This window comes from Taurulus bubalis (genome assembly GCF_910589615.1).
Source record: "Taurulus bubalis genome assembly, chromosome: 4".
In the NCBI taxonomy this organism is placed as follows: domain Eukaryota; kingdom Metazoa; phylum Chordata; class Actinopteri; order Perciformes; family Cottidae; genus Taurulus; species Taurulus bubalis.
Window position 1 is genome coordinate 19572225 of NC_136592.1, and position 26839 is coordinate 19599063.

At 40.2% G+C, this 26839-nt stretch overlaps 1 protein-coding gene across 1 annotated transcript in view; it reads left to right on the forward strand.

The window, feature by feature from the left end:
- The first annotated feature begins 504 nt into the window (after positions 1-504).
- mdga1 (MAM domain containing glycosylphosphatidylinositol anchor 1) overlaps positions 505-26839 on the forward strand; it is a 155449-nt gene continuing 129114 nt past the window's right edge. Inside the window, exon 1 of the mRNA XM_079217279.1 lies at positions 505-589. Within this exon, the coding sequence (XP_079073405.1) occupies positions 523-589 (67 nt within the window). The 5' untranslated portion in view covers positions 505-522. The remainder of the gene's footprint in view (positions 590-26839) is intronic.

Consider the following 26839-nt stretch of genomic DNA (forward strand, 5'->3'; position numbering starts at 1 on the left):
TTAATCCTTTATGAATAGACTGATCCCTAGTCTTCTCCTGTCATGAAAACATCTACCACCCCTCACCCCCTTCCGTGTAGAGGATGTTTAGTTACGTTTAACAATCCTGTCAATCTCCAAATCTCTCACACACAGCTCTGCTTGTAAACTTTGTATAATCCACGATTTGTGATTGAATTACTCGTCCTTTAAGTTGAATAAAACGATGTAGGCTGTGCTGCCAGGAGCCAAATTGCTCTGGGATATTATTTCCACGGCTTAAGGGGTTGAAGGAGACACAGTTGAACACAAAAAAGCAATTGAAAGTCCCTGTTCTTTCTTTTTTGATAACAATCACTCAGCTGTCGCCTCTTGTTTGTCAAAGCTACATCTGCCGGCTGTTGCCCTCCAAGTCTCTGTTTTCACCTCTTAATTCAATATGCTTTATTGGCACGAGTGTAAGAAAGAAAGTATTGCCAAAGCGTCAAGTCTTTCTCTCTCTGTGTCCCTCTCTTTATAGGTTATGACGGAACTGAGCTGAACATGGAGCTTTTCTGGATTTTGTTATTTTCTAGTGTCTATCCTCTTTCCTGGGGCCAAGGAGTTTACGGTAAGAACTTGATATTTACAAATGTATTCCCATTACCACATCAATACATACTTTATTAGTGCAGGCTGACTGAGCTCCATTGCAGCAGCGACAGTAATTTCTCCAATTATTAGTCCATAACCTTAATTAAGGACCTCTCTGTGTCCCATATTGTGTGTGTTTTAGTGCAATGCGCTAATAGAAGGCAGCATAATAACTGCCGTTTAAAGTACTGTGAGAATGACTTCAGGGAGATTGACAGTAAATTAACTAGAAAGGGAGACATTGCTTCTTAGAAGACGCAGGACAGGAGGTGGCTGGGAAAATATCCAGCAATGTAGTGGTGGGGAAACCCGCCTACTGCAAATCCATTCTAATTCCATCTTTATGCTGATTTTTGCCATCTTTTTGAAGTCAAAAATCCACATTAGGCTCACCAATTTATGCTTTATTACACAAAGTACCATCAAACTTTAAATTATCAAGGTTTATGGTTATTACTGAATGGCTACTATTTAACTTCCCACCATATTTCCCCATGCGTACTGCACTCACAGGAGGATGAGACGTGGCTGCCTTTGTCAGGTTAAACAGAACAGTCGTGCTGTGCTTTTCAGGATAAAGTGGAGATTTGTTCTCTCTCAAGACCGTCTTGCTGTACTACAATTTGTACTACAGAGGCTCAGTTTCTTCAGCTACAGGCCAGATATGCATCCTCCTGTCCCTTTGGGCAAGGCAAACACACAAACTGATCTGTCAGCTTTAATACTGATTTTGATGTTTGAAGGCATGTGGCAGCCATTGAAAACAAGGTCTGTTTAGTAGCATGGAGTGCTGTTGTCATAAGCAATCCCGCAGCCTGCTGTCACACCGAGGGATGCTGGCAAACTGTCATTTTCTGAAGCATGTAGGCCCATGTCGTATCCTGCTCACTAACTTCTCTATATGTATTTAGTTTTGACCACCGGTTGAAGAATTATACCAATGCCTTATTATACTGAGATTTTTTTCAAAATAGGTATTTTCTTTCTATTTTTAGAGTAAACATTAAACATGGCTTTGCAATAAAAGATAATGTATGCTTTAGTGACATCACATATACCTATGTGGGATCATTTATTTTACCCGCTTTGATAAAGCCAGCTTTACCATAAATCTTTTACACTCCGTTCAAAAATATTTGATACAGAGCATATATATATTGGTAAAGGTTACAACAATATATGGTTTACAGAGTTACTTTTATTGCTAGCAATCATTTTGTAGGAGTATGTCTTCATTTTTTCAAACAAGTTGCCTCCTCTTGGAGTGACTTTTCTGATCTACTTACGTTGTCCTCACATCTCCAGTTTGCCCTGGTGCATTCTTGTCCTCATTTATTTCTTCCCCAATAACTGTATGAAACAGTTTGGGCTTTTCTACAGGGTAATACACTGATTGTTATGAAGAACGCGTGCATCCGTGCCTCATGGGCTCTGTCACAAATGAGCAGTGGGTCGAAGCAGAAAGGTATGCAGTCAGTGCCAATAGTAGAGGCTGCAATGATATTTTGTTTTTCCCAGTTTAATGGGTTATTTGTCTTATGAACAGCAACCTTTCAGTCTCTGCTGAGGGACAAAAACAAGTCCCAAAGCTTTGTGGGAATCATGCTGGCCAGCGTTCGCAGGCCCAGATTCCCAGGTGGCTTGCGTGGTGTTGCTCAGCAGCACGCACCTGCGCAACAACTGTTTCATGTATAGGTACATCATCATCATTAAAAAGAGTCCTCCAGAAAGAACAAATAGCTTCACAATTTGCACAATTGCAGCGAAGAACACGAGTCGGGAAGATCGGGAAGAGAGCCAATGAGTTTGGCTCGCTCGCTGTGTATGCAGATATGCATAAAATGGTTTCCCTCACTCTGGAATTGTTTAGCACTTGCTCAAGCAGACAGATGCGACTCGTTGTCCGTCGGGAGCCGAACGGTGTAAGCGTGCCTGATTGATGTCAGCGCTTTGGAAGGCTGTGAGCTTCATTTACTGTAGCCTTCTCTGGGGTCTGTTTGGATGCGTGCGTTTTTGTCAGCTCACGCCTGAGAGTCTGTTGCGTGCAGGTGTCGGTGCTCGTGAGTGTGAATGTGAGTTTGCGTGCCAAATGCAGTGTGTGAGCCCACAAACCTGTGTGTGTGTGTGTGTGTGTGTGTGTGTGTGTGTGTGTGTGTGTGTGTGTGTGTGTGTGTGTGTGTGTGTGTGTGGATGTGTTTGTGCAGCAGACACACTTTTCTTCCCACTGCAACAGTTTGCTGGCACAGTAGGGACTTGTGGATCAGTTACTGCTTCTCTTGCAGCAGTGTAGTATTGATTGTACTTCTGTGGATTTTGATAGGCTGTCAAAAAGCCTGTAACACCTGTCTCTCAAATAGGAATTGGACAGACAAGTGCACCAAGGAAACACAATGCTTTATGACAGGAAAAGCTGCAGACCATATGTTTCTTTCACATTAAGCACATTTATTAAGATCATGTTATAGTATGCACTTTTTACTGGTGGCCGCTCCTCTTTCCTCCAGTTTTTTTGTAATAAGCTTTTCATATGCATCTCCACACTCCAAACACCCCTGCATACATATACATTTTCAAGTTGAATTTAATCTGTATATCCTGTAATGCAGGGCATTACAAGCATGATGTGGCATCCACATGCGGTGACTCGCCACATACTCAAGGATTAGGGGAGGTTCAGAACATTTTAAGACAGGATGTGTCTCATCATCTGAAGGACTCAGCAGTTACGACATCAATTCAGACAAAGTGTACCAGAAAAGTGTTTCTCCATCTTTGTGGTGCTGCATCACATCACACTCAGCGAGGCAACAGAGTTCACAGGGACACCAAATTATTGATTGCTCGACAAAGTCACACAGAACCATTAGCTTGTGCTGTAGATGGAATCCAAACTGCATTAGCCTGCAATATGATGCTTCATTATGTGCTTGTTAACAGGAAATTTAATGAACTTAAATCAATGATTTAGCTTAACATTGTTTTTAATTTTTTGTATTTGAGCAAGGCCCTTGCAGCAAGCATGATGGCTGAGGCCTTGCCACTAGCCAATAGAACAAAGCACTACAAGAGAGGCAGAAAGTTAAAAAGTTTAATATGCCGACATTGCGCACAAATTTAACATCACTTTGAAGATGTTGCCCAAGGAAGAATGAAGGGCTTGGAACACATTGCTATTTTTTTTATTTGCTGTTTCTCTCTCGCTCCCTCTCTTGTGTGTGTGTGTGTGTGTGTGTGTGTGTGTGTGTGTGTGTGTGTGTGTGTGTGTGTGTGTGTGTGCACCCAACATTTGAGCATAATCGCAAGGTAGCGCTTTACTTGCTGCTGTTTGTTTGCTTGCCATGGCACATGGGTTGAAAGCCAGTGACCTAGAAAGAGATCATTCCAGGTTTAACTGGCCTGGTGACTGGCTCCCCTGTGACTTTAACTCTTCCGCTCTTCACATCAGCACTTTTTGTTTGCGTCTCTCTCTTTTATGTCTCTTTATGCTGAGTTTATTTTGGATGCTGAATATTGCCCTTTTCTAATAAGCATCCATAATTTATTGGTGGCTCTGAGGCAATGGAGGAGGAGAGGGGAGACGGTGATAGAAAGAGACTGAAGCATTAAGGCAGAGCTGGTAATAATCTCTTACCTCCCACAATCTGACACCTACTATCCTCCTCCTACTCTTTACCTCTTTGCTTTATTTCTGTTCACTGTGCTCCAAGGCGCACGCACGCACGCACGCACTCTCTCACTCTCTCTCTCTCTCTCTCTCTCTCTCTCTCTCTCTCTCTCTCTCTCTCTCTCTCACACACACACATCTCATGAATGTGAACAGTAATGTCAACAATTGTTGGATGACCTTTCCCTCTCTATTTGGTGTGATTAAAGTCCTTGGAATGTAGTTAGAGGCGCTCAAACAATTTTTTCCCAACTGGAATTATCTCATGGTTTGTCTTTTGAGGAAGCTTGATCGTGTTGTTGACTATTAGGAGCTTTTCTTTGCACAGAACAGAAAGGAGATAACGGGTTGGAAGAGCTGATGTTGGCAAGTGTCTTTATTGTTTGTAGTGTTTATCTTTTCCATTATTCACCACAACTAAGAATTAACATTTTCGATGCAAACCTCTTTACCTATTAGACAGGAGGGGTGGTATTTGTCTGCTCTCTCTCTCTTTGTCTATCATCCCTCTCTCTCTCTCTCTCTCTCTCTCTCTCTCTCTCTCTCTCTTTCTGTCTGTTTCCACTCATCTCTGTCAGTTCATCTGATCCCATACTTCTGCTAATTATTTTAGTGCACGTGGTGCTTTAATTGTCTCGTCTTGCTCCCATTTTTTCGTCATGTTAACTAGGTCTATTGTGTAGCAGTGTAGCCCTTGCTGCCTTAATATTAAAAAGGACATACCTTGAGAACATTCATATACACAATACACTATGTAGCCTCTTTATTTTTATGCTTAGTCAGCTCATTCTTTGCCACATTTCTGCCCTTGATTCTTTCATTCCCTCCTCTCCTCCTTCCACACTACCCTCCTCTCCTCTCCTACTTTCCTTTATGGGTGACTGGATATTAGAGCCTGTCAACATTTCTATTAACCTACAGGTCAGCAGTAGAGCCATAGGCCCATGGCCAAAGTGATATGTTGACTGTGGTTTACACTAGCCTTGCTACCTGGGGCTAAAGGATAAGGGTGCTAAGACAACGTCTTGGGAGGTCTAATTTATCACCAGTTACACTCTGAGCCCTGGGTGGGCACAACGCAGCAGGTTAAGGTGGGCAGTCTAGTCCCAGAGTAAGGTGAGATAGTAATATATCTCCTTAAAAAGCACATTCGGGCAAGTAATGTGACGTAATATATGTGTATGTATAGGATAACACCAAGTGTAAGCTGTCTGCCTGCATTTGTCTAATACATAAATAAATAGTTCAAGTTAATGTGGTGGGCAGGGGATGGCTCCTTCCACCAGACCTAATGCATAAGAGTCAGGGAGATGGAGAGAACATTTGATCGAACTAATGGCTAGACCAGGGGTCAGCAACCTTTCGTATCCAAAGAGCCATTTTGACCTTTTTCCACCAAAAAAAATTTGTCTGGAGCCGCAAAAATGATTTGATATCACAGCTTCTGAAGTTTTATATATAGTCATATTATATATACAAAAAACTATAGTTTGTTGTATTTATGAAATTATAGAACAAGAATAAAGACATGTTTTTACATTGTATTGCTATTTTACCTGTTCATAACTATCAAACAAAAAATAGTCATGTGTCGGCTACATTAAGGTTAATTAAAAACACAACTATGCAGACCTTCAGTACTATCTATATTTGTGGCTCATGTGATAGAGTGTTTGCCCTGTAACTGCAAGGTAGCAGGTTCAATACCTGTCCTCTTCACTGAGTTTTACATTTTAAACGCATATCTTTTGCTACGTTTACACTGAGCGTCCTCCTCACTAGAGGACCGCAAACGGAGGACGGATCCGTTTTTACTAACGGACGCCTCACTGTCTCATGAGCTGACACAGAACCAGCAGCAGTAGTGGAGTTTGGAGATGTGATCCACTTCCTGAAAGTAGATCTACTTTACTCAGTTTGCTGCAGCAGTTGAGGAATCGCTCTTCTGCACTCATCTGCACGTGAGGGCGGGGCTCTGAATCACGAGTAGCAGCTGCAGGAGCGGAGGCTTGACAGCGACGTGATGCACATTTTAGTGAAAGAAATATTTAAACATTTATTTTTATTTTCACTGACCCAATATCACCTAAAACTCCAAGATAAGAGGAATTCCCTTTGAAAGTTTTTCCACTGGGCAAAAAAAAAAAAAGTTTTCTATTTTTTTTATTTTTTTTTTATTTGTCAAAGCCTCAGGGAGCCGCAACAGACGGGCTAAAGAGCCGCATGCGGCTCCGGAGCCGCGGGTTGCCGACCCCTGGGCTAGACCTTGAGTTATTCAATGTACTATGCAATGAGTGTGTATTAATAAATACAGATAGACAGATTGATTGGATATTTTTTTATCTATACTTCCTGAAGATATTTCTGCTTTTTCTAAGTTATGAGAAGAAATCACAGATAGAGGTATGTCGAGAAAGAGTGAAATGTTGAGAATCACTGCAGGCTCTAGCAGCTTGCATCTGTACTGAAGAGTTGGCAGAATTATTATCATTTTTTGCTCAAAGATCGTCGCGTAACCCTCCTCTATCTGTTCATTTTTCTTTCTTTTTTTCTTTCTTTGTATTCCACTCTCTCGGATGATTATGTTCTTCTTCATGCAGATCACATTCACGCTCAATCACACATGCACAATATTAACATGCATGTGCACAAACATCTCTCACTGCATTTACCTTTTGCTGAACCCATAGATCACTTCACTCTCACCCACTCTCATCCCTCTGTACTGGATGTTAGTCAGTGTTAGTCACACACACACACACACACACACACACACACACACACACACACACACACACACACACACACACACACACACACACACACACACTAACATACGGGCCTACTTTTTTGGATGAGAGTGGTCCAGAGCGTTAACAGAATGACGTGGGTGCCCTGTGAGTAGGAAAAACTGTCAGTAAGACTTCACTGTTCATGGCTCCGTGTTTTCGGGTTGTACATGCGTTAGCCCATCCTATTCTCATGAACGTGATATCTCAAGAACACCCTGGAGGAATTTCTTCAAATCGGACACATACGTTCACCTGGACTCAAGGATGAACTGATTACATTTTGGTGGCTGAACGTTACTGTGACCTCACAAAACACGTTATCAATGACTCAATGTTTTCTTGCTGATTATGACAATTAATGACAATTTCACACAAATGTCAATTTGTAAAAAATTATGTCGCGATGACATTTTGGATAGACATGGATGTAAACTGCAACAAGACTGGTTGGCAGAGGCATAAAACCAGAAGGCGATAATTCCAGTTTCCTCTGTACTCCTGTCACTCTGTCAGACATTATAAAGCTTCAAGCTCTTTGTGGCTCAGCTGTCGGTGATTGTGTCTTTGTAACAATTTATGAATGCAGGGCAATATAATGTTTGGATATGCTTTAGTTTGGGTTAAAACAAAAGTGTAATTGTGTGTATGGGGCCTGATCCCGATGTCTTGAGAGTGAGCAAATAAGGTGCATCGTGTGTGTATCCGTGTATATGTGAGTGTGTGTGTTTCTGTGTGTGCGTTTGCTTGCATGGACATGAGAGGGAGGGAACATTTGGCATCTAATTTATTCATAAAGACGACAGGACGGTTGTGAACAGCGGTGAGAACATGGCTTACATCAGAGACCGTCTGCCTCCTTCTGCACTTCTCTGACACTGTCACTCTCTCTCTTCTTCACTGCCTTCTCTTTCACCTCACTTGTCCTTTGTCAGCACTTATTTCTGTCTTTGAAGTCGTTCTTTTTATTTGAATGTTTCACTTTGAAATTCAGAAATGTGTTCGGGTATGTCTTTAACGTAATTTCAAAGCCGTTGTGTTGGATTTTAGATGTGATGAAAGCATCTTTCAAATTAGTTGAAAATAGGTGCAGTTTATATTTCAGTATTACATTTGTCTGCCAAAGTGTCTTTTTTGTTATTTCCACAGGGTTTCTGAAGGTTTTTTTTGGCAAAAAAGTTCAATTGCCTTTTAAATAATTTGTATAATTACACCTACTCCTCCTGCCTCATTTAAAACAAATCCAGAATCCATCCTCAGTGTCTGTGCACTGAAGGCTTCACGTTTCCACAGCACACTCTTATAAGTGATGTCACAAAATGATGCTCATGCTTTTAAAAGACATTATGGTGGACATTGCATACATTACATACATTTGACAAGTAATACAATCAAACTCACATACATCATTCAGGAAAGTGAAGATCAAACATGCAAGTAAAGTAAAAATAAGCAAAACATGTGAACACTTTTTTAGTTTGTTTGACAAACATGTGTCCTTAATTGTACAAAACCGTATTTCTTTGGAAGCTGGGTTAGAATATACTACATAAGGGTGAATGGGATTTTGTTTGGTTATCTTAAGAAAAAATTGGCAGCCCATATCTGTTGGCATCAGTACACTGTGCCAGTCTTTGCAGTATGTGTGAATCTCCTCAAGGAGCTTTATATTATTGTTGACTCACACTGAGCAAATGGTGGGGTTTCACAGGGTGCATAATGCTATGCATACAGGCAGCCATTCTCGCCGCCTGTCGCACCTTCCGCACAGACATATATTGATCTGTCACTTCATAGGAAACCTGCACAGCCACTGACTGCCTGGGAAACCTTATCATACAGATATGCTCCGACTTAAAGAGTGCCAGGAAGCACACACACTCTGCTCAAAACACACTTTTTGAGGCTGCTCCGCCCACATATGCTCTGCCTCTCCCTGCGGTGTGCTCTGAAAACCCCGAACAACATCAAAACAACCACAACTGCTGGAGTTGGTCGTGTTCAACTAAACTTTCTGACAGCAGGAAGGGATCAACACTGGAAATCTATCTTCTGCTCCTACACACGTCTAGCCTCAATAATTCAGCGATGCATGCTGCTTGGAGATCTTGCCCTCTCTTTCTCTAGTTCTCACTCTCAAACTGCTCTCCCTCAGCAACAAACTACTCTCCCCCCGCCTCCTTCCCTGCGCATGACGGTTTCAGTAAAAATGTTCTGGCACCTTAAATGTTTGAAATTTTACCTTGCTGCTCTCACGCGTTCCTGTCTTTCTCCATGCATCTCAGCTGGCTCAGAGGAGATGGGGTATAATCTGTCGGATATGTTAAAAGCCCACATGTTGTCAGTGTAGCAATTTACCTGCCACCAGCTAAACTTTCTGATGCCTCTCCTCCTCCTCCAGCCTCATTCTGACTTTACCCATCTTCTAAACTTTTACTTGTCAAGAAAGATGTTCCTGTCATCTTCCTCCTGTCCCTTCTCTTTTCTCTCTGATCCTCTTTTCCTTCCCATCCATCCATATAGCTACCCTTGACATGTCAAAATGGGATAAAATTCACACTTTCTGTACGTTACATCCTCATTCCATCCTAATTCTCTCCCTTCATCGAAGGCCTTTCAACAGATACATCCCTTACACTCACTTTCCTTCCTTGCGTTCTTCCCCCCGCTCACCTCACCATAAATTCCTTTTCTTTACACCCAGCACCTCTCCTCCAAAGCCCTGTCATCTTCTCGCTATCATCCAGCGATTCGGTGGCAAGCATCCACCCACCTCTCCACTTACTGCATATATAGGACATAGCGCACACTGTCATTGAAAGCTGGAGACAGGCTTTGGGAAGCAGGGTGGCGGGCTGACAGTGGGGAGCATGCAGGCAGCCAGGGCTAGTAGCCACCTCAGGAAATGAGAGCAGAGGGAAAGGTGTATCATGAGGAAAGGTGGTTTGATTTGGGCAAAGGTAGGTGACACAAACAGGAAACTGAACTGTAACAATTGTTTACGTTGTGAATTAAATACAATTCTTGTTATGTTGGATGAAGAGAAGTGACGTTTTAACCTTGGCGGGAATTTGACAGTTACAGACGAATCCAAATACATTTACTGTATTTTTATGCAAACCTCGCTGCCCAGCTCGCACAGAGCCTAGCTGAGTGTGAATGACACCTTTTTTGACTGACACACCGCCACAGCTCTACAAAAGTGCATTAGATTGTTTTTTAAACCATATGTTATTTTAGAATATTAGCTATAGAAAAGAACATACTGCGCACCCGATATCAGACTAAGCGTAGGTGCGAGAACTATAGACCTGGGAACAAATAATAAACTCTGAGACCAAAGATTGCTTGTTAGATCCACCCAAATTATATATCATGTTTAACCACTACAAAGACATCAGAGCCAGCGAATAATAATAAAAAAGGTACCATGAGTTATAGCAAGGTTTTACTGGTCACGCTAGAGGACATCACATCTCCAAAATTGTCGGAGCATATTTTGAAGGAGGCTGAATCTTGACAAACCGACCACAGATTTTATGCTTAAACAACTAATTTCTGGCCTAAATAATTTCTACAATGACATTCCTTGACTCAACAGTAGCATTTCAAAAATGTCAACTTTCATTTGTGTGTTTTCTCTTCCGCCATTGTTCCCTGTTGAAAGTGCAAAATGCATTCTGGGATATTTGGCTGTCTTAAGTAAAGACAAGTCACCTCCGGTGCATCCTCGGTAAAATGGGCGGAGCAAGTCACATCTGGGCATTTGGACCGTGGTTGCGAGAAGCAGACTTTTGTATTGGAACAGTACCCGGTCTGCGTCTTATGACGTTGCACAAGTCCACGAGAACACAAGTACAGACAAGAGCGCATGTTGAGAAAAGACCAATTTCTGTAGCTGAATTGAATGTACAGAATACACAATATATACAACAAGCTAGAATAAACAACTATATTGATACATTCTATGTAAACATCATGCTTCAGAACATATCAATGTTATTGTTGTTTATTCAGCACAACATTTTTGTCAAAATCCTTATTAAGACCCAGTGGTTGCAATGTTCCTTAAGAGTGAATCCAAAACAGCTCTCTCTGTTGTTTTTTTTCATACTATGAGCGAAATGAAACGGCATATTGTTACAACAATGTCATACAAATAGATCCTGGAACTTGTCTCTTTTTGTTTATTTGTTTTCCTTGTACTACCACTTAAAGTGGAAAAAGCTAGATTGCTTAGAGCAATCTTTGACTTCTCTTTTCGCTTGCTGACTGTTTTGTTTGTGCAATTGGAGCTACACTGATTGTACAGGTCTTAGAAATTACTGCAGAAATAAAAAAAAAAAATTGTGTGGCTCTAGGAGGAGCCGCGGCACTTGAGGCAGTGTGGTTGGGGAGTATAAAAATGAAAAAAAATGTAAAGTTCAGTGGGTGTTATCTGGTTTGTAGTTATAAAGACGTGAACTTCTTCAGACCTCTGTAGCCCGCTCCTCATTTTTGCTTGAGGCCAGCAACTTGAGGCTACATTAGCTGTAATAACAAACACAAAGCTCTGGCTGTTGTTGGTGCAGTTGCATTGTAATGTAGGTGGCAGGTTAATGCATGGACTATAAAATACAATATCTCCGGTTCTGTGGCATCGATTTTGATACTTAAAAACTGTCCATCATGATTCCAACAATGTTACAAGAGTGCAATGTTACATCTGTAATTTAAAGTGTTACAGGAAGTCTGTGTCTATCGTTGGTTTATTGCAGCTGGTCGTTGGTAATCATAAATGTGAGTTTATTTCTTACCTAAAAACATACATGGTTGTAATATTTCTTTCCCATATCACAGTCATTATGTTGCTTAGTTGATCATGGCTTCAATCTGTCCTTGAACTTCCTTGGGCACATGTACCCCTGGTTGGGAAACTGTAATCATCTGTAGTTAATTCAAGTATTTTCTAATCAAAATCTCAAGGGATGGAGGCGATTCAAGTATTCATTTGTGGAAATGTGAATAGGAGTTTTCGCTGGAGCCAGATTAAGGAAACAAGTTCAGTGAGGACAGGGGAAAAACACATGAGTGCTACTATTTCCAGGTGGATATATGAGAATATTATTACACACTCAATTTACTATGATGCCTGTGGCTCAATATCTCACAGAAAATAATTTCACATATTTCATTTGAGGAGGAAGTGATGTTAAGCAAGATAATGTATCAGGTAAATTACACAGTTTTCACAGAAATCAGAGTTAGACTCTGCAATATTCTGATTGGTCAGCTGATCTCACAGTCAGACAGCAATAATGCAGACACAAGCCACTGTCGGTTTTCTGAACAGCTGTGATGTACTTATTTTAAGATAACATTTTGAAACAGATTTTTGTCTAGATCATTTCAAATCCTCAAATGTTATGCATGCCGAATAGACATGATAACTGTTTCTCTGAAATTCATCACCTCGTTGATTTATCAACAATAACACCTTTCCACTTCAGGCATTATAACATCCAGGTGATGCTGATGAATTCTAACTGAATTGGACATTCAGTGAAATGACTTGGATCTGGCTTATGAAAGGAGAGCAGAGCGCACGGCTCATATTAAAAACGAGACACAGCGAGAGTGACATTGAAAAGGGCAGGGCCAGATACAGAGCAGCTAAAAGAAGGAAGGCTTCCCTAGAGATAGAGCGCTAGACCAACATGGGGCTCAGAAAATGAGAAAAGAAACCCAGAGAACGAGTCAGTGTGAGAGAGGGAGAGAGAGAAAGGGAGAGGGGGAGAGAAAGGGAGAGGGAGAGAGAGAGAGTTGGGAATGAAGGTGTGACCTTTTTTGCCAGGTACAAGAGACTTCAATCAAATATTTGACAATGAAATTAAGTTTCCATTCCACTAACTTCGGCTGAGTTTGTTGGATTAAAATATATTAATATCAACAAGTCCCCTAAATATGTATGAACCCGTATAGGCAGGACAACATCTATCTTTGCCTCCCAAAGCAAATCACTTGCAAATTGCTGTTGAACAATATGTTTTAGGACTTGACACTGCTTTCTTTTAGTTTAGTTTAGATTTAGGCACAACAATGACTTTCTTAGAATAGGGAAATATTGTTGTTTGGGTTAAAATGACCGCATTTGGTTAGGGGACCTTAATTGTCATGTTGACAATAATACACAAATAGTTAAGGTTTTGAAATTACATAGCCATGGTTTAAACACCACTCAAGTCCAAAGAGTTATGTATTGCTTCAAATTTGGTTGATTCATATTCGGTCAATTAACTAATCAGTGAATGGACTAATCATTTCAGCTCTTACTTTCATCATAAAACTAAGATTTTTTCATGTCATGTAATTATTTTCAAGCATAAGCAGCTGATATACAAGTCAGGGTTAATAAATGTTACCAATAAAACCTTATGAAACAACAGATACACACACAACAGTAAAAGTAAAACTACACTGTATATTTTGAGTTAGTAGTATTTTTTTGGGCTACCTGACGAATGGCATTGGTCTTCCCAAACAAGCCAAGTTTAAGGATTAAACAATAAAGCAAAGTGCTTCCAACACTCATGCGAACACACCACTGTCGATCTAAAAGAGCTTGCAGAGTTGGAGGCACAGATCTCTCACACTTATTGCGTAGCTGTGAGGTACTGACAGGAAGCAGAGGGAAAATGTGTCAGTGATAGGTGCTGCCTTTCTGCTGCTTTGGCTTTTTTCAGTCTTACTTTGCTCATCTCTTCCCTTTTTCCTTTCTGCACTTCCTCATGTTCCTCCTCTCTCTCTTTCAGTATCTTATTCTTTCTCACCTTTCTCAACTTTCTCACCTCTCACACATGTGACAAGTAAGAGCTGACTTGTCCCTCTACAACTATATCTCTCTAGTGTTCTTTCTCTCCTTTAGTTTTTCCACCATTTTTCATCCATTTCAACTTCATTCTTCATTCTTCCCTGTTTTTAATCTTTCTTCCTCGCCCTCTCTATTCTCGCCTGCAGCAGCCTGCAATGCAAACACAACCTGTTCTGAGGGGAAGTAAATTATTGAAGCTGCTGCTGCCATTCCCTCTATGCAGAAGTGGGCCGCAGAGGAAGGAGGGAACGGAAGGAGGAATGAGGGTGGATGAAAGAAATGGAGAGTATAGATTTGCAAAGACAAAGGCAGGAGGGGCTCAGTGTGCAAAGCATCAGAGAAATATAGTTTTGTTTACATCGTCTCTACGGTATGTGTAACTGAGTTTACAGTGGGACAGAATAGTGTAGTATGTAATGTACATATGCAACTATTTTAGATATGAAAAGCAAGAAAGATACACTTTGGGGAAATGTAAAGCTGCTCAAGCCCAAATATATATTTTTTGATAACTTTACTTGAAAAATCTGACGAAATGTTGTTGTTGAGGGCATCTGGCAAACTGGACTGGATATGCCTTTAGAAATATCTACAGTGGGAAAAATAAGTCCACTTAGTTGATCCTATTTCTGCTTTTAAGCCTGTTAAGCATGCACACTACACCAAGGTGTAGGTTTGGCATGTGTGTCTTGATCGCTAGTAAGAGTAACTTTTCAATCAGTCTCACAAATAACAAATTAAGGTGAATCTGGTAAATAGTAACATATTGAAAACTTAAAACAGGTAAATATTTTAAATGCCTAGTAAACCTTTGTGCTTCTCAGTTTGATGACAGTAAACTCCCAACGGGGGGAAAAAAAGAGCCTGGAGCACATTGATTGATTTACAGCCTCTGTGTGTCCGTAGCTGTCTCTTCATCAAAGTCAAAATAGAGCTTGAGTTCAATTCCCATAGGATAATTTTGAAGAGGATTTCAAGGATCCGTAATGGAATTTCCATAGTGATTGTCCAATTGTCACACACCATGCACTACAATAACATCAGAAACAAAAGAGATATCTTACAGTTACGAAGAGAAAAACAAAAAGAGCACTATTTAAATTTAAATGTGACTCAGATGGTGCATCAACTCCTCTTTTCTCATCTCCTACGGTGGCTGGATAGGAAGAAGGACACAATAAGATACGCCATGGGAGAACTGGTTGTACTGGTTGTCAGTGCACTTTCTTACCTGGAGATTGTTCTCACGTGATCCATAGACCAGAAGTAGTGAAGCTGATACACAAAGTGTACCCCCCTATGTGTTTAGCAAGCACGTCAATGAACAATGGGCTGGAGTACACCAAAGAGCAGAGCTATGCATGCAGCTCATGCATTGCCACCATTAACCATTAACCCATCATTCACTCCATTTTCTCTTTGGACAGCTTGGACTCCTCAAGTGCTGTTGATGGAAAACACTGATGTGAGAGAGATAGATAAATCTTGTGCGTGAATGTTACACTGAACAAATCAACAAAACGGTTTATGTGTGAGATAATTGTCAACATAAAGGCAATCACATCATAGTAGTGTAAATATACATTACAACGTTATTATTAGAACATTGAAGAAGGTTGCTTCAGCTGAGCACATTAAAACCTTATTTCACAACGTGGTCTTTTGTGTGGAGAATTCATTGAGACACAGCAGCTTTGAATCAGACTTTTGGGTTTAACATAATAACTCAACTTTATAATCAGACTTTAGGTTTGCTCAGTATCTGGTATCAGCATTTTGTGTGGGTTTGTCCGAAGTGATGCACTATGATTTTCTATTTTTCCCCCTGCCAAGATACAACAAATTTGACTTTTTTTATATTACAAATTATCCACAGAATTTAATTTGAACTTCTGTGCTTGCTGTAGATGGAGAGACCATCCAAACGCTGTCCAAAGTTTCCTGCCACAACAGATTCACAGGCACTAACAAATCCTCTGTATTATGTGAAACACATAAATAAATAATCATATGGGGCAAACAACTAAAATAAACAAATCTTAATTGGAACACTGCAAGAATACAAAATTAGCATTTGCATATGAATTACTCACTAGGTGTTGCCTTGAAATATTGAGGGACAAAAAATAGGTTTTAGCAAAGATACGTAGTTTGCAAAGTAGTGAACATACGACTGGAAAAATGAGACTTAGATTATATTACAAGAGTTGTGTAAACAGATACTTTGATATATATATTTGTTGTTAAGCATGGCCCCCATCAACGCTTATCTTACATTTTTGACTTTTTGTTCACTGTAGAGGTATGTGAGAAAACCTTTTCTTAAAGCATTTAAGTTAACATGGGGTGAGAAATTGATATACAAATTGTCTATTTCTGAGTGTACCTTTTTTAGTATTGTGTTTAAAAAGTAATAAAACAAATTAGAGTAGAATGAAATGTGATAGGAATTTAAGACATTATGTTAACGATTTACATAAAAACATCACATTTTCTGTGCTCGATGTAATGGGTTATTGAAAAGCCGGACCAGACTGAGAATACTTCACCCATAAGAGATATAAATGCTGTAATTGGTAACCGGGGGATTTCATGCACTTTCATCTTCCTTTAAGATGCCCACTTCTCTAATTGCTGCTTTTTGTTTGGCAGTGAATGCTTTGAATCCATGCCCAAGAAAATATGTTTTTTATTGGTGCCAAATTGAATTGAAAATTGTTGATGCAATATAAATGCGCTTTGCAACGGCATCGGCTCCCTGCCAGAGTGTTGATGAATGTACTTTGGCTTGGTTCAGATGTTTGTGAGCAAACCCCGGGTTCATTTCTGGTTTTAGCTGTTGTCCTTGAGCTTGATGAAGGTTTTTAAATGAAGTATTTTATTGACGCTGATAAAGAGAATACTTTTAAGATGTTTGGGGGTGGGGTGGGGTGGGGGGGGGGGGGTAGGGTTATCATTATTGGTCATTTTTTACATTTAAATCCTCCTTACATCTTAGATACTCCTTAATTGTAGCACTTTCAGTTCACCCTGCTAAAGTGTCCTGACATCCTGTTATTTGAACAATGTTTATAGCTGAACATAATATATGATTCTAAGCAAAAATCTCTCACACAGATCAGTATTACATGATGCTATCAGCTTATTGTTACCATGCCAATCATAGAGGCGTCAGGGACTCTTGTCTGTTTGTAGCTGCACTTGAAGCATTTACATCGCTCTGATAATCTTTTATCACATTCCGTGTGTGTGTGTGTGTGTGTGTGTGTGTGTGTGTGTGTGCGTGCGTGCGTGTGGACATCAGTTGAGTAAGATAAATAAAGCGAGCACATTCTTGAGTGTGTTTATGTACATGTGTGTTTATTTTACACCTCTTTTCCCCTCTCTTTTGCCTTCCTTCTACGCCTCTTATCTCCCTGTTTCTGCCAGCTGTAATTAGAGTTATAATCAATGATCACACGTCTTCCATCACTGGTTAATATCTGATCTTGCATTAATGAATCATGTCCATAGTAAAAATGTAACTTGCTCACCACCTACTCTAGCTTTGTACAGTATGTATGTATTCTATCTTTGTAATTTGTGCAACTTTGTGCTCTTGCATTTCGACCTGATTATGCGTATTCGCAACCGCACACTCTGCACAAACAGAAAAGCACACGGGCGTGCATGTACTGTATGCTTTCCCCATCTTCTCTCAGGGTGGGTGAATCATCTCTCTCGACCTGTCGTCTCATTGCAAATGCTGAGTGATCAACATGATTGTTTATTTGAGCTTAGCTGTAAATGGGAAGAGACTTCATTACATGTTGGACACTTGGGATGAACAGTCGGGCTTATGGCCCAGAGGGAAAATTAAACCACTTGTGTGGTTGTGGGCTTTAACATCAGGATTTAAAGGATGCAGCCCACACACCCCACCTCTTTGATTCAGTAATAGCAGTTTGAAACAAAGAACAGAATATGAGTACTGATAAAACTGAAGAGACAAAGAAAAGTCAAGTGGCCCACCAATAAAACTCCAACTGTCAGTCACAGTAAATTGTCTGTCAGGGTGTTTTTTTTTACTTTCTTCTCACACTGCTCAGAGCTGAACTTGAATAGATGTAAAGCCAACCACCGGGGAGGTGCAAAGATGTCTTTACACAGGGGAACTGATCACAGAGCAGCTATTATCAGAAGTTGCAGTAGGTGACAAGGTCAGGGAGAGCTGTGCTGTCTTCCTGGCTGTCTTATATGCCACTGAGCACACTTTCAAGGAAGGTTTAAAGGACTTGTTTCCCCTCTGACTCATCTTCATATTTTCCTTTCTGATGATTAAAAACTGTCAACAAATTCAGTCAAGCCTTATTCATTAGCATACCCTGCTTTATCGTCTATTTGACCATAAACGGGACCATCATTTACGAAAATAACATCATGCTGTATTTAAGAAGACTTTAAACTAGCGGTTGAGACCATAAACTAATGTTTTCAATATTTACTGAGACAATACATGAAGAGAAGTAAGGTCATTTTCTCATAGACTCCTATACAATCTGACTTCTTTTTGCAACCGGAGGAGTCTCCCCCTGATGGCTATTTAAAAAGTTTAAGGCTCTTCCGTATTGGCTTCACTTTTCAGACCCAGAGGTTGCCGCCTGGTTATTTATGTCCAACAGACCAATTACTGTATTGTATTTTATTCTAATCTGTTTCTGTTTTTTTCTTTCACACATACACAAAGACTCACAAAAACATGCTTATTATTTATTCTATTTCTCATTGGCATATGTGGATGCTACTGTAAGGCTGCAGCCTTCTCAATAACCACAGATGGCAACACCTGATTCTCTTTGACTCTAAAGGACAGTAGTGTCTTTATGTATTAACCAAGTATAGCCCAGAAAGGACCATTTATATTCCGTACTTTGACCGGCATAGGTCTGGACATCCTCACAGATACGGCTGCACTTCAGAAAATGACTCAACCGGGGCATTGTTGCTGGTCCTCCAGCGGGGAGGAGATATTTTACATTATGGGACAACGTTCCAAATAGTATTCTGGAAAGGTAATGTAAAGCCAAGGGCGAGGCATGTATCTGTGAGTAAATTTAAAGTAAAGGGCTTTTAGAATGAAGGAACACAAACACACACACACACACACACACACACACACACACACACACACACACACACACACACACACACACACACACACACACACACACACACACACACACAAGTTTACCAATTCTCCACAGGACTCATTTCATAAACTGAATATTGAATAACTCCGTGATGCTCCAGCAGGAGTGTTTCATAGAAATAAAATATAGAGCGAGGGTCCATCACGCATATTGACTAACTAGCACACACACACACACACACACACACACACACACACACACACACACACACACACACACACACACACACACACACACACACACACACACACACACACACACACACATGCACTATTGAATGAGAGCAGGCGGTACTTTGTAGTCTGCGCTGTGGTTGTAATAGCCTCATTATTCATCGGTGTGCACTGCTTATACACTCAGCTAAGCCAAAAGGGGTACAACCAGAACCTATTATACACACATGCACAAGCACACACACACAGTACAAACTCATACACACATATTTAATACATATCCTCCAGCACCCTCCTAAAATACCATATATGAATTGCTCCAAATCAACCTTAAACATGCAACAACTGATCATGGCCACTTTGGAACAGCAGAAGAAAAAAAAGACACACAACCATGGCATATTATCACCTTTTAAGTTGAGGTGTTGAACTTGTGAACTTATTTACACATACGGCAGAGTAAGTTCCATATTCATTCTCTTTTAGGTTCAAAATAATCATGACTACTTGCTATAAAACACAAAAAAGGTAGAAACAAATGTGTACAATTAGGAAGCAACTTACCATAGAATTTCATGAAATAGTTAACGAGAATTTACGAGGGATCGCCCTGATCAGTAATAGGAGATCTCCAGATTGAAGGGGGATCTGGGGATCTCAAGCTGTAACGCTGACACTATGGCCTTTGCTGCCGCGAAACATAACAAGAGTTTTATTAAGAGTCCAAACAAACTTCAAATGCAGCCATTGTTCTGGTCGGGACAGTCTTGTTAGAGCAGTACTCAGACTACTGGCAGAAAGTCTGTTTTGTGCAGGTTGCTTCTTTCATTTCTGCCACTATTCATTCTAGAATCAAAATAAATTGACTTGTCCCATGGAAAAAAAGGGGCTTGTATTGTCAGTCTAAACTTGTGAGTAGCTCCCAAAGACTCCTGATGGTCTCATCATTGTTGTCTTGACCTTATTCAACATATAGATATCCACAGCAGAGCATCTCAGCTAATTAACACTTTAAATAGATTCCAAGTAATGAAATGAAAGTCATTGAGGAAAATGCATGCTCTGATGGGAGGAGGGATACACTTGTGCATTTGTGTGAAAAGAACCCAAAATACAATTGGAATAGCAAGATATAGAGCATCTGTCCGACCACAAAAGTTACAAAACCTAGACGGTGTAGTTAAAGACTCTGTTAAAGACTATTTAACTACACCATGTAAGAGCATTGATTCAGTTGGTGTGCCCCTTCACAAACGAACAACAGGGCATTTAAAAGACAATTGGAAAATAGAGAGGATTAGTCAAAAGTGTTAAAACAAGCCTTTAAAATGCATCTGAGGGTTTAAACATATCACAGGTTGTTTTACAGAACCACATTTTGGAGGCATCTGGTTATTTACAGTTTAAAAGACTGAGGGATTGTGACCGGAGGCTTAAACCCAATATGAAAAAGCAACCTGACAGCACATCCATCATTCCAGATAAGACACTGAAAATAGAGGACAAGGAAGGATTAATGTATTCTTTTCTCTTCTTTTCACTTCAAATTGTGAAGTTATATTTGTGTACTGTACAGGTATTTAACACATTATGTATGTTCCTTATTTGGACAATATCATATATATACATCCCAATCTACTTATTGCATATTGCAAATAATTTAAATGAAAAGGAAATGATCGTACATAATTTGGCATAACACAGCATATTACCACATGCTGATAGCTTTTTAGCTATTCAGGCATCAGGCTTCACCACTTTCCATTAGAATTCTACCTTGACCAATTTAAATGCCGACAAAAGGCAGCCAGCTAACGGACACAAGGTTGTTATAGCTCCAAGCAGTGTTCTGAAGTGTGTTTTATCCCATAAGTAATGGCTATTCATTGAGAGACAATGACCTCAGCGATGGGTGTGTTTTCCAGATGACTTGGGAGAGAAACTGAGCTTGAGAATCAGCTGATTATGTTCGAGCGAGAAAGAGACAACCAATGAAAGAATTTAAATACAGGGAGCGAGTGAGAGGATGTGGAGGTGTTATAACTCTGTAGGCTACGGCTCAGTGCCCGTAAGGATTCATGGCCACTAGAATATATATGCTTGAGCAAGTAGATTGTATGCATGTTATTATCTCTCTCTCTCTTTGCGTTTGAATATTTCATAGTTTCATGGCGTGTTAAGCATGTGTTGTGAGTAAGTGTGTTTAAAAAGTAAAACAGTGACAATGGCGCCTGTGCTTCTTGCTGCGTTGTCTGCCTTCAGTTCAACACTTTATGTTGCTTATTTTTAAACAGCACTAACATTAAACAAGAAATACCTGAATGTCCAGGCTGAATGCATTACTAAAAAGAGTCTTCTCTGCTGGGGTGCAGTTCTTTGCTGAGCTGTCATTACATGCAATCAAGGAATGATTTAAAGGGTTTGCATTCTGCCGGTCAAAATAATGACTATCTGATTTTATCCTGCAGGTTTGTAATTAAGCTGCTGCTCTTTAACATGTGTTTTTGTGACATTTGAATTAATAATAAATACCTCGTTTTTTTTCAGCAGAACAATTTGTGTAAACACAGCAATTAGCTTTTTAGTCGTCTCCAGGGCGATTTACAACCATCAACCCAAAGTCTTTTTATCTGCTGATATTTTGAAATGCTGCTATATCGAACCGACAAAAACATCTCTCTCGCGCTGTCTTACTCACTCCCCTTCGTCGTCTCTCTGCTCAACTACCTTTCTTTTCCTCATCTCCACCGCACCTCATCATCTCTACTACCATAGTACTTTCTCTCCTTCTGCTTCCGCACACCTTCTCATTCGCTTCATGTCCTTTTTGTTCCCTACCTACGTCTTTCATGATTCCCTCATGTCTCCTTCTCTTTCAGCATCCTACCCCTCCTCCTTTCTACCCTCTTCTGATCCATCTCCTCCATTCTTTCCTTATTCTTAGCTCTTTTGCACCTGTTGTATTCACTACCAGCCACCAGTAATGCATATTTATTGTCTTCAGCGGTCTTGCCTCATGCAGCATGTGCAGCGTGTGAAAGTAAATCTTCCACCTCCCTTGGCTTACACACAGGCTTGTCTACTGTAGCAGGCAACACAAACACCTATTATTTACTGTGTGATTCATTTATGAATTAAGTCTTTTACGTTTTTTCTTACATCTATTTCCCAGGGAGGGGGGGTGGCAGGGCTGATTAATTGTGAAGAGGGTTGCCATGGACACACACACACACGCACACACGTACACACACGTACACACGCGTACACACACAGACAGGCTACTTCAAGATATTGCATAGACACTCACTCACATGTGTGTGTGCACAGTGCTATATAACCCAAGAGACCAAAGTTCACACAGTGCTTCAACCATGTTCCAGGAGAGCTGACTTCCTTCACAGGGACTGGCTGATCTGAATGTTTTTTTCTTACTTCTCCACTGAGCAGTATTTGTATCAAAATATATCTCTACTGTATCTGTAGAATATGTCAAGTATGCACTAATGAGTGTTATACATATCATTGTGGCAGCACACACAAGGTTTTCCCTGATAACATGACATCATACTGTGTGTCACAGATGTTCAAGTTAAGCAACACTCTCTGACACTTGTGGCAGGACGCTGTCCTGGTCCTTGGGATGACTTGGTTGTGCTCAGCAACATCCAATGTGTCAGTGTGTGTACTGGGGGTTTCTGTAGAAAGATAGCTTTTCTCTGAGGGCAGCAATCTTTGATGAATAAAGGTTGAGATGTCTTGCTGAGAAATTCACTTTCCCTCAGGTGGGTGTCATATTCTTTAAAGTTCATCCGATACAGAACTTTGTAAGCATAAAATGCCTTAAATGGGTGCCTCACTCGGGTAACCACTGACTATCCAGCATCAGAGCAAACACAAGGTTTGGTTACAAAATTAACAAGTGAGACAAATTCTGTCTTGTCTTTTTTGCATCTTATTTAAGAATTGCACACACACAAAAGGCTTCACTTTGGAACTCTAAAACATTTGCATAAATACATCATTTGTGAGTGCAAGCTGACACAAGCACCCACGCTTCTCAAGGGACTATATTCTTAAGTACACTTAGTGCAGTAAATAGACACAACATAACCTTTACACACTCACATCTGAATGGGCTCTAACTGAGTGCAGGTGAACTCAACTTTCCTCCTTGAGGTTCCCTTTGGAATTTCATTACCTGTACTCAATGCTTATCGATCTTGTTATATACACTATAGGCCAAGTAACTGCTAAATAATTCAGTCTGGTTAAATAGGGCTGTTCCATTATTCAGAAGCATGGCACAATGTAATTAATATTGTAGAGATATGTGACAGGCCTGGTGGCATTTCACTCAGTGGCAGCACATTGCTTGCTCTCTACTTTCTCTTTCTCTACTCTCCCCATGTCTTTGTCATCATCATTTCTCTCCTTTTTTGAGCTCTGTCTTTCTCACTTTCTCTTTCCTTTCTTTTTTAACAGTTTCTTCCTCTTCACTTCCTCTTGTTACTCGGTTTTATTTTCTTTCTGTTCTCTTTCTGCTCCCTTTCTTTCTTGACTTACTAATATACTTTTTCTCTCCCAGCCCCTCTTTTTCTCCATGTCTCTTTATGTCCATATCATCCTCCACTCTTCGTAGCTTCTAATAGTTGTGTTGAAAAGTGAGACTCAAACACCATCTGGGAATTTTCTCAATGAGTTGTGTGTGCGTTTTTATTGTGACATATATTTCTCAACTTCTTCCATAATGACCCATATTGTTCTGATGTTGTTGAGATGTGACAGAATCCTCTGTTTGACAGAATTGCCAGAACATCTAAAGCCCTGCATTGTCTGCTGTACATACAGTGTATGAGAAAAGTAGAAGAAAAGCTTTGTTGCTGCTGTATCTCATACTCATTACAGTGTTGTTCAGCAAGATGTTGCTGAATGCTAGCATTCTTCTGAGCAACACATATAGTAACTGCCATTATACAAATCCCCCATCCTGCTCCTGTCCTAAATCTGTCCTTCATTACCGCTGCATTATGAGTGCAAATCCTAATAGAACAACATTTTCATTCAGTTTATTTAAAAGATGTTTGAACCATTGACTCCTGTCTTACATCAGTCTGCAAACTATTTAAGGAGCTGTTTATATTCTGACAGAGGAGGTTAAATAAAAGTGAATGGTGGATCACAACTGAATACTCTAGGATAGCTCCCTACATTTGGACTTTCTAGCTCTCTTTTCCTGAAAAGGTCAGCTCTGTCAAGATGGCTTGCTGTTGGTCAAATGGCAGGTCGAACTCAATGCAAAAAATTAGTGTGGATTCACACGTAAAATAACAAAAGGCTGGTGTGATAGCCTTTCGTGAGCTGGCAGGTTGGCAAAGAGGGGGTACAGGTGTGTGTAGTGTGGAGTACTTGCCCAGAAGTGTGTTGTCACCATACACACACACACTTGCATGCTGCCACTCACACCCTTGAGTGTTTATTAGGAAGCCTCCTTGGCCTTGTCCTCCCTTTCTTCATGCAGCCAATTAGGAGCCATCTCCTCTTGTTCTCATCAACGCTCCTCCTCCACCCTTGTCAAAGTTATTTGACACACCAGGGGAGGGGAGACTTCAAAAGATTCTGTTGTCTTGTTTTTTCTCCCCCTCATTGTTCTCTTTCTGAAGCCCAGAGTGAAACTACAGAGGTGCCGGGATGACAACACAGAGAGCTCAAAGGCCTGGCGCTTTGTGTGTCTGCAAAAAAGTGAACTGAAAGGATGGTTAATGTTAATGTGTTTGTATGTTCATTTCTGTATTTAACTGACACACACAAACACAACCAACACTCTAAATGTTGAAGCCACTCAAGCGGACACGTATTGTTTTCTCACGTTTGTTACACCACGGCCTGATACTCTGTTAAACATGTTGATTAAATACTATAATTTTATGTTGAAAGTACACAATTACTCTCCCATGACATTTTTTTTAGTTCATTACTACCCTATTTAAGGATATGATTTTCCCTTCAGAGTTCCCCACTTCCTCTTTGAAGAGTCATTAAGAACATGATGTCATGATTCCTGTTATTAATCTTTAATGATAGAATGGTTTAAACAAATAAAAGTTTAAATTCACAATAAGCAGTCAGTTTGACTTGAGGTACATACTATTGGGTGATGTGACGTTAGGTGGTGGTCAGGGCAGGAAAGCAGGTCCTTTCTTTAGATGCTGTGTGACTCCAGACACTCTCTATTTGTATTTTCTTTCTCTTTTTGCCTTTTTTTTTTCTTTCTGCGTCTTGTTTTTTTGTTATTTTGCCATTTGTGCAGTTGTCCTTTCAATGCATTTCTCTGCCTCTCTCGTTCACATTTTCTCTCTTTGTCAATCTGTTATTGTCTGACTATCCACCCTCCTCAGGGGTTTTGAGTCTGACTGTTCTCAGCTGCAAGTTAATAGTTAATCTGCTGTTAAATAACACATTGTTGATGAGTGTGCCCCTCATTCAGACACATTTAGTGTATCGGTTTTGTCTGGCTTGAATAAAAAATTTGGGAAATATTGTGTCATCCTTTAAAAAAAATAAAATGCCCCGGAAGAAACATGTCAGCAGCCTTTTCAAGCTACCGGGACCCTCCGGGCGCAGTTTCCCCCACCGATGGTATATAAAAATACACTGCAGTAATATTTGGTATACTTTGCCTCTTTCACTTTGTTCGTAATGGACAGGGCATGCTTACGAAAAAGAGCGAGAAACGTAGAAATACAGATGTCTATTTTTACCTTGAGTTTCCACTGGCTGCATATAGTGACTACAAACACTATTTGGATATGATGCCTTGCTCTTGCAATGAATTTTGGGGCTCACTGTTCATTCTTGTTTGCTAAATCAGTATCTGATGCATCCTGAGTTGGAAGATAATCCATTGGGATCTGTTTCCGCCCTCAGTGTTTTTTCTGCCTGTGTGAGATTGCAGTTTGGCTGATATATATTACATCAAATATGTCATAGAGGACAGAGGTCTTATCACATATAAAGAGATCTAACATGCCAACAAAAGACAGCCAGACTGACATGAATGCCTTTCAAGAGTGTGAGGCTTTCAGCACAGAGCTTCATTCCGTTCAGATTCTTTCCTCCGTTGCACAATCTTTACTCTCACTGAAGACATTTCAAGGTATCTCTGCTGGCAAGATTGTTTTCGAGATTAAAACATTCGAAAACTCTGAACATTCTGAATCAGGGGGATTGTTTTTATTACAATGCTTTTAGTTCAGCAGTTCCTCTAGAATTGTTCAGCCCATAAAATGTGTGAAAAACCAACTTATTTTGCTGATTAATTATCAGTAGAAATATATATAAAAAATAAAAAAAGATTACAAAATATTCCGAATATAGGAAAAGCCCAACTTCAAATTTGAGTTGAGAAGAAACTTAGTCTCTGGATTCCTCATGAGAGGAGAAAGAAAGGGATCATGTGTCGAGAAAATAAATGAACCAAACGCCAAACTGGTTGCAAGTCATGTAGAACTGCGTTTCTTAATTATAATAATGCATCCCCATGTACAGCTAATGAAAGGCCTTAT